General features: G+C 40.8%; 1 protein-coding gene across 1 annotated transcript in view; it reads left to right on the top strand.

Moving 5' to 3' along the window:
* LAMTOR3 (late endosomal/lysosomal adaptor, MAPK and MTOR activator 3) overlaps positions 1-5937 on the top strand; it is a 10564-nt gene extending 4627 nt beyond the window's left edge. Inside the window, exons 3-6 of the mRNA XM_006023674.3 lie at positions 659-717; positions 1860-1993; positions 3214-3277; positions 5068-5937. Coding sequence (XP_006023736.1) covers positions 659-717; positions 1860-1993; positions 3214-3277; positions 5068-5141 — 331 coding nt within the window. The 3' untranslated portion in view covers positions 5142-5937. The remainder of the gene's footprint in view (positions 1-658; positions 718-1859; positions 1994-3213; positions 3278-5067) is intronic.
* The last annotated feature ends 2988 nt before the right edge of the window (positions 5938-8925 follow it).

Genomic DNA, 8925 nt, shown 5'->3' on the forward strand with positions numbered 1-8925 from the left:
AGGTCCTGTACACAGGTTAGAAACCTACGTGAGCGGTGGGATTTTGCTGTCTGTGACTCCCAGCAGATGTCCGGGTAGTTTAGGTCCCCCATGACTACCGCCTCTTTAGCTTTTATGGTCTCCGAGAGTTGCCTCAGGAGCCCCGAATCTCTTTCTTCCCCTTGATGTGGGGGTCTGTAGCAGACCCCCATTACCAAATCCCTTTCTCCTTGCCCCCCATGTAGCCTAACCCACAATCCTTCTACTTCCTCATCCTTCGATTCTGTCTTGATGAGGGTTGACGTATATTGCTCACTGACATAGAGCGCAACCCCTCCCCCTTTTTTCCCCACCCTGTCCTTTCTGTACAATCTATAGCCCTCAATATGTACTGCCCAGTCATGGGATGAATCCCACCAGGTTTCCGTTAGCCCCACTAAGTCATAGGTGTTTAGTGCAAGCAGGAGTGCTAGTTCATCCTGCTTGTTCCCCATGCTCCTAGCATTAGTATATAGGCATTTGAGCCCTGCGACTGGTGTCTTTGCTGCCCCGCCGCTCTGACTTGGTAGATGGGTAAGGGGACAATGCTGAGGAAAAAAAGAACTGGTGAAAGGAAGATGGGGAGGAGGCTGGGATGGAAATTCTCCCCAATGCTCATGTTCTTTCTCTCTTTTTACAGTGTTGAAGGTCTTCATGCTATTGTAGTCTCAGACAGAGATGGTGTGCCTGTTATCAAAGGTAATTCACAACTTCTAATGGTTGTGTAGGGTTTTTTTTTGGAGTAGTGTTTTTTGTTTTCTTAAGAAAAATAAGGCTGGGGGCTAAGAGGGAGCGCTAGATTAAATGATCCTGCCTCTCTGGAGGTCTGTGTCAAAACCAGTGATTCTCAGCTGGGGAGTTGATTCTTTGAAGGGTGCCATGAGGTGTGAGAAGATAAGCAAGGGTGTAAGGAGAGAAGCAGATAGCTTGAGTAGATAAATGCAGGCTCAGGCTTGTCCCTGCCTAAATGATCCCTCAACCCCCTACTCCCAGGCCTCTCTGCAAGGAGGTAAGCGCTAAAATATATAAATTAGTTTAGTGGCACCCAATTCTGAAAATTAACAAAAGTTACAGTGCTTCAAGTCCAAAAAAGGTTGAATCATTGGTCTAAACTATTTTAGACAATTGTTTGAAATCTTAAATTGAAGGACAAAAGTCTTACTTGTTTCTCCCGTGTTCTGGTTTGAATGTACAGTTAATGTTGCACTCTGATCTAGAAATTGGGCTCTTCAAATTTGGGACTATTTAACATTGAAGGTTTAAGTGTGGTTAAAGAAAACCCTCTACATAAGTATATGCTGTGTGCTTGCATGGTCTTGATTGTCTTGTATCACTGATAAAGAATTAGTCTTGTAAGTCACCAGTCAGAAGGTGGAGGTGATGCATCACTAGTTTTATTTTAACAGCAATTTAACTGAATTCTGTTCATAGACATGTAATGCATCCAACTTCTGTGGATCCATCCCTGATGCCACTGACAGAGAGTCCGTCAGAGGCTCAATGGCAGTACTACGCACTTTTATCTACCATCTGAAATACAGCAGGAGCTTGGTATAGATTAAATGTGATTGACTTCAGACCTATTGTGCATGAGATTTAAAAAAAAAAAAAAAAAGGTCGTATCAGTACAGATTATTGTTCATCAAACTTCTAGAAACATAAGCCTTCTTCAGAACACTACGAAGCCTGGCTGCTGAAATGATAATTGTAAAGATAAAGGGTAATGGTTTATGCTCATTTTAAAGCCGATTATGATTTAGTTTATTATTGCTTGAACACAAGATGTGTAACCCAACTGCACAGACATTGTATAAGAATATAAACTGTATTATTTATTCTAGTTGCCAATGATAATGCACCAGAGCATGCTCTTAGACCTGGTTTTTTGTCTACCTTTGCGCTTGCAACAGACCAGGGAAGCAAACTAGGACTTTCAAAAAATAAAAGTATCATCTGTTACTACAACACATACCAGGTAAGAGATTTCAGTATTGTCTTGACACTGGCAGGACCTATACCTAAAAAGTGGGGTAGGCAGGAGTGGGGAGATTAAGCTGTATGGTTGGATTTTTCACTAAGGTTTCATTATTTAAATTAGTTGACTTTATTTTCTATGGTGCATAACAGCTAGTCATGGTGCTGGCTTATTTTGAATCAGGGCTGTCTGACTTCTAAATTCCTGGGGCCACAAGCTCTAGTGGCTACATCAAGTGCGTTGCAGGCAACATGGTACATGGGCGGATGCTGCCCTCCCCCTTCTTGTTACCCCTCTACCCCAGCCTCATCTTCAACCCCCAATGCTGTGTTGGTGCTCCCTACTCTAGGGGGTAAAACAGTGCAGCCAGAGGAGGGTGGGAGGAGCCTAGAGACTTCCACTGCTGTTGGGAGCAGTGGCTGGGTGAGCCTGGGGGCTGCACAGGCTGCATGCCATGGGCCCCCAGTTGCGCTGCCCTATTTTAGACTTAACTCCTGTGGCAGGATTAACACCAGGGCAAGCAACTTTAAGTAACCCATTATTCTTCAGCAGATTTGCACTCCTTCCACTCACGTCTCAGTGGACTAAAGAGCTTTTTATGTTCCATTGCAAAAGTAGCCTAGAAAACCCATGCCAACAACTTAGCAATATTTAGCTTTGTTTGAGAGAGAAATAATGCAAAAATTAATTGTTTGGACCAACTAAATTAGTCTTGATATTTTTAGGTTGTTTATGCTTGGCACGCCTGTTCTCCATGAGTAGTTTGGGAACTTCTCCTTCCCTCGACTGGTTTAAAAAGCCGTTCAGATAACAAGAGGGTTAGACAACATAAACAGTATTCTGCAGCTCTTGGGTAGACCTGCAGTTTTACTAGATCTCACATGTCAAATGTATTGTCTGTATTTGCTGTCTTCATAGGAATGTAAGCCCCTTGGATCATCAAGTCCTGTCCCCTGCTCATGCAGGCAGTCCTATCATATAGCTTTATAAAAGCTGATAACCCTTTCTTTAATCCACAGGTTTTTCCACAATGTTTACTTAACAACTAGTTCTGCCATCATTATTCCTATTTGTAATTTAAGTTGATGGGGCTACTTATGCTGAAGGGCTGCAGGAATAGGGAATTACTATAACAAGCTTAGCGATCGTGTTCTGAAGCAAAGTAGGTTTGACTTTGTTTTTTATGGGAACTTTCTTGCCTTTTTTTTTTTTTTTTAAAGGTAGTCCAGTTCAATCGATTACCCTTGGTAGTAAGCTTCATTGCTAGCAGCAATGCCAATACCGGTATGTTTTTTCATTTTCAATGATTATTTAAACTGTTAAAGATTTTGACTGCTGATACACATAGGAGGGAAAAAAACCCAGCGCTTTACCAGAAGACAAAGCACGTTAGTTTGACCTGGCTCCCCAACATCTGTATAGATTGGGTGCTTCAGCAGAACTTTTTGGCACTTTTTTTTATCTAACAGCTGATTGAACTGACTATTAGATAAAAGCGCCAAAAAGCCCCACTGAAGCACATAGTCTGTACTGGAGTTGTGTGAGCTGGGTTAAACTGCCTTCTGTGGGCATGCACTAAGCTCTAGCGGAGCCCGCTGAGCTTAAAGTAAAGCCCTGTTGTTGGGGTTTGGGGTTTTTTTTTGAGAGGGGAAGAATTTCTCACATCTGTAAGCAGCCTGTTTGTTCTGGGTTTTTTTGTTTTGGTTTGGTTTTTAAAGCTAATAGCTATATTTAAGACTTGGCTAATTTGGAAAAATACCTGTCTCTGATATTTTTTTTTATTTTTTTTTGAATGTTCATTACAAAACTGCTTTTAATTTGTCACTGGATTGTTAGAGGATGTCATAACTTTTTTGCGGGGGGGGGGGGGGGGGCAGGGACAGCAGCAGAGAAAACAATAGTTTGGGTAAAATTTTTCAAAAGCATTTAAGTGACTTAGATTCCCCCACTCTAAGCCAGGTGGTCAACAGAGCAGGTAAGGCGCACACAAAAAGGATGCGGTTCCCATGTCTGCTGCCTGATTTTTTTCCCCATTCCAAATGGTAAGGTACCCATTTACAGTTGGCTTAGCAGTGGCCTTCCATGTGATTTCAGAGTTATGCTTGAACATGCAGCTCTGGATCCATAGCACATTAAGTGGGGTCTGTTATGTTATTTTTTTCTCATTGCTGCCAGTAGCAAAAATACAGCAAGCCTATTCCTACCCCCTCTCTACTTATCGCCTTGGTATGCAAACTGTGAATCAGGCACTTGGATGCATTCATTGATGCTGTAGTGTGGGGCCAGTTTATCTAAACTATCAAGGTCAAACTAAGCCTGCAGCCCAGATCTGCCTGTGGAGGTGGATCATCCAGCACATGAGGCTTCTCAGGTGGGGCTGGATTTGGCCCACAGGGCTCATTACTGCAGCTGCCAGAGCCCAGGCAGCAATGTCATTAATCTCTGCTGTTTGAGCACAACTCTGGAACCCCAGAACTTAACAGTGTTTTTCCAACCTCCTCACCCACTGCTAAGATCTGGGCTTTTATTTGCCCCTGGTGACCAAGATGAGCAACAAGAGAAATGTTTGGGGTGGAAGTGAGCTAGTGGTGTTAACTTTCTGGCATCTGGAGCCATGCTGAAACAGTGGCTCCTTCAAATGCTGGGATTAATCCTGCTGTTTGTAGGAACCCCTGCCATCTGGATCCAGTGCACAGATTTGACACTCCTGATCTAAAGTGACTGTTCTGTGGCTTTCCAGCATGCATCCCTCCTGCTCTTCGAGTGGGGCTGCCTGGTGTAGAGGGTATACTGAAGGTTCCTAGTCAAGAGCAAGAGCATGCTGCATTGGCTCCATTTCTGCTTCTCTTATTTGATTTGCAAATAAGAGAGAACTGAGGGCACTTTAGTTCGGCAGTAGCTTGTACAGCTGTCAACAGCTACTGTGTGCTGCTCCCACCAAGATTGCAAAGCCAAAGGGAAATATGTTTTGTTTTTAAAGTATGTTGTTGAAAGGAACTAAATGCTTTGCAGAGAGGCCTCTTAATGGACATTTGAATGTAAGCATTTGTATTTTTTTTTTCTTATTGTTCCAGGGTTGATCGTAAGCTTAGAGAAGGAGCTCACGCCCTTGTTTGAGGAACTGAGGCAGGTGGTGGAAGTCTCTTAACCTGATGTTATCTTCAAGTGCAGCATTTTTCAACAACCCAGTGGGCAGGAAGATTCCATAATTCAGTCCGCAAAATAACAAATGTCTTGGAAGAAACACCACTTCTTATACTAAATAAGAGTAAAATTGTATATAGTGCTGAGTCTGAAATGAGATACTAGTGTATTGTAGATAAAAACTTTTTGGCCACATTTCTTGGGCAGTAGTAGAGAGACCAATAAAATGGCTCCCATGGAGTTCAGCTCAGCCGCTTGCTAAGGATCAGGCTTATCAGAGTTGGGCAACAACAACTGTAGATTCAGATAAAAGTAACCCAGAGTTCCTTGCTACACAGGGAGCAAGGAATGCAGTAGGGTTTATCCTATGATTTAGCTACCACTACATACTGGGGAGGCAAAGGTTTCATTTTCCCAGTTGTCTTGTAATGAATGCTTCACTGCTTCTTTGCATGTGCTGGGGCAGAAAGCATTGTGATAAAGGAAGTTTACTAGCTGTTATTTATCAGTACAATCAATAACTATCTTATGTTTCTCATATTTGATGCTTTGGTAAAGGAATTCTACTAATTTGAATGTTAACTTACTTCTTCTGGCGGGAAGTTACTTCTATAAAAGCTACTATTTCAAGGGTTTTCATTATGCCCGGATATAAGTGCCCAATCAGTGTTCCATGTCCATGGATCTTTTTTGTAAAATGTAGGTGTGAGAGCCTTGTTTGTCTTTTGTTCTACTATTCTCTGTGTGGGTGCATTAATGGTTTTCCTAAGTAAATCTAAATAAATACAGTATTTTTAAAAGTTGTAGCCTGGTTAGTTTTTCATAACTGTCCTAAACTAGTGCACCAACCTTTCCAAGCAGAAAACTCTCCCTTAGTGTCCTGTGAATGTACAAACATTTTAGTGAATTTACAAGCTGAAAAATAGCTTTAAATAGATTGCATTTTGGTCTTGGGGTTATCGGGTTCTATTTTAACGTATTTGTCAACTGTCACCATCTGTCCTTCCAGGGGCATTATATGAATAAAATAATGTGGGGGCCATATGACACTAAAGTTAAGGCACAATTATCTATTCATTTCAGTAAGTGATTTATGATTAAAAAAATAGTACTGACCCTTCCCTGCTTCTGTTTGGTAATTGCTATCAAAATAATATGACTTTTGATTGGCTCTTACTGAGAGGAGGAAGATAGGGGTGCTAGAACATCTCTCCAAAGCTACTGCACTTGAATTTTGCTAGATGGAGGAGCTGTGAATGGTACAGTAAAGAAGCTTTGACAATGAAAGGCTTACTAGCAGCCCACTTTCATTTAAATTAAGCTCTAGCTTCTGCACCTATGCTGACTGATGCTGCATGTGGAAGAGGTAGTTTCTCAACTGACAGTCCCATAACAGCATTTTTATATTGTAAGGAAAATGCTGTGTTCCTAACTTGTAAGCAGCTACTGTAAATGCCTGACAAGGTTGCTTAACAGTTTCCCTATGAAGATTTTTTTTTTTTTTAATGAAGTAGTGAACCCTGGCCTGCCTTGTCTCAAAAACACCAAACTGAAACCAAAAGCAAAATAATATTCTTTTTATTAGGCAGTTAATTGTGATTCTCTTCCACCTTGCTCAAGTCCCTGGCAAAACATTAATAACCTATTTCTACAACAACTCACTTTGCCTTAAGGCAAAGTCATAAAAAAGCTGCTGCTTTAGGACAGCAGGAGGAAGACCCTGACCATTTGTTGCATTAATTGTTTTTCAAGGATGTGAGATGGGTGGAATAGGGTTACACTTGGGCACTTACTAAGCAGAATAAGATCTGCCCCCTTGTGCCAAAGTTGTTTCTTCAATTCTGTGACCCGGTGTTTTCTTATGGCAGGGAGCAGGCTTTTGCGAGAGGCCTTCAGGTACAATTTAAGTCCTAGAAAAATAAGGCCGGAGGGACCTCAGAAAGTCATCTAATCCAGCTTCCACCACAAGGCAGGATCATTCCTGACTGCACCATTCAGACATTTGTCCAACCTGCTTTTAAAAAACTTCTACAAATAGAGATGGGCTACCTAAAGAAGTTGCAATTATTCCAAAGCTTAACCACTCTCATAGCAAGAATGTACCTCCTAATATCCAGCCTAAATTTTCTCTGCTGCAATTTTGTCTTACTGAGACAATTGCTCCTAGTGCTGACCCCCGTAGTCACAGGGGCTGCCTGTACATGTCACCAATGGTGGAGGGGGTGTTTTAATTAGAACAATTCCTGGTGAGGCACTACAATTAAAATGCCTCATTGTCATGTCTATTAAGCCCTTGCACAGTTAAAAATAGCCACAGGGCACTTGAGATAAACCTTATTCAAGGAGGTTTAGCTAAAGCGCCTCTGTGGCCATTTTAAAATAACATGGAGGTTTAATAGGATGATGAAGCAATGCTAGTGTTTTAGTTATATGCAGAGTTTGTGTTCTAATTAATTGAGGGCATCCATTGAGTCTGCTCCAATGCATTCTAATTAAAATGCGAATAAGCACATGTATAGTCAACCAGGAAATAGTCCATTTTCATCCTCTATAACAACCCTTCAAATATGTGAAGACTGCTACCTAATACACCCTCCGTCTTCTCATCTTCAGACTAAATAATCCCAGTTCTTTCAGCCTTTCCACATAAATCAGATTTTCCAGGCCTCTAATCATGTCAAACATTTTTCAACATTTATGGTGATCTTTATTTAAACATCTTAAAAACTTTGAAACTCTTTTTAAAAAGTACAAATATTTATTTGAAATAGCAAAAATAAAATAGGACACTTCCTATTTACTGCACTTCTGAATTTTTTTTATTGGTATGGCTGGTACTTGCTCTTTTTTTTTCTTCCCCCTCTCCCCCAGTACCTGCTTTCATGTAGTAAAAGCAGTTATTGCTAATACTGTGGGCAAGCTTTATTATACAGATGCCAATATGGTTTACATAGAGCATAATCTGTTTTTTTGCAGTATCAAACTTCTTGATTCAGCCAAACTTTATAATACTTGGAGAGAAATATACAAGATCCCTTTTTTTTTATCTGAGAGTAACTGTCATGCACAACAATTCATTTCCAATATGTAATGCCTCTCCTGTGTACTACTCCGCAAAACTCAGCGGGCTAAAACAAACTTCCACTTACGAACATTCAGAGCAAAGTAGCAGAAATGCTTGGAATCCAAATTAAACACACACCATTTGGAACGAAATTCTTTTAAAAATATTTCAAATGTTGGTCATTTCTAATGTAGCTGTTGTCTTTGCGTTACATTTTTACTTACTTTTACTACTTATTAAGTTGTGCACAGTTGTAAAACTAACGTTATGCTCTAGCCAATGCTGCCTGCGTTTTCCAATAAGTGGGGAAATGTCACATAGGCAAGTGACTCAACTACAACCTCTATTGGAAGGGGAACTATGCCTGCTCTAGGGTGTTCTTTTCTCTTTCTCTGGGATCTGGTTTTACTTTCTCAACAGCTGTATTGGACATAGTAGGACTGGGGAACAGCTACTATAAGTAAAGATACTTTCAGTATGGTATGTTTCTGTATCTCTGTCCGATTCATTTAACACACAGTTGTTCTCCGCTATACACTTCTAACTACCACTGACACAATATAAAATCAGATTATACTACGTACATCTTTAAGCAAAGTCAAACAATTCATCCCTCACCCTGATGGAGGGTTTTAAAAAAACAATCTCAATTCCTTTCTAATAGCTCACTAATTACAAAAATATCATCTAGTTAATTTTTTAGCTACATGAACGGATCAGCAGG

The sequence above is a fragment of the Alligator sinensis genome, unplaced genomic scaffold (genome assembly GCF_000455745.1).
Source record: "Alligator sinensis unplaced genomic scaffold, ASM45574v1 scaffold353_1, whole genome shotgun sequence".
Lineage (NCBI taxonomy): Eukaryota > Metazoa > Chordata > Crocodylia > Alligatoridae > Alligator > Alligator sinensis.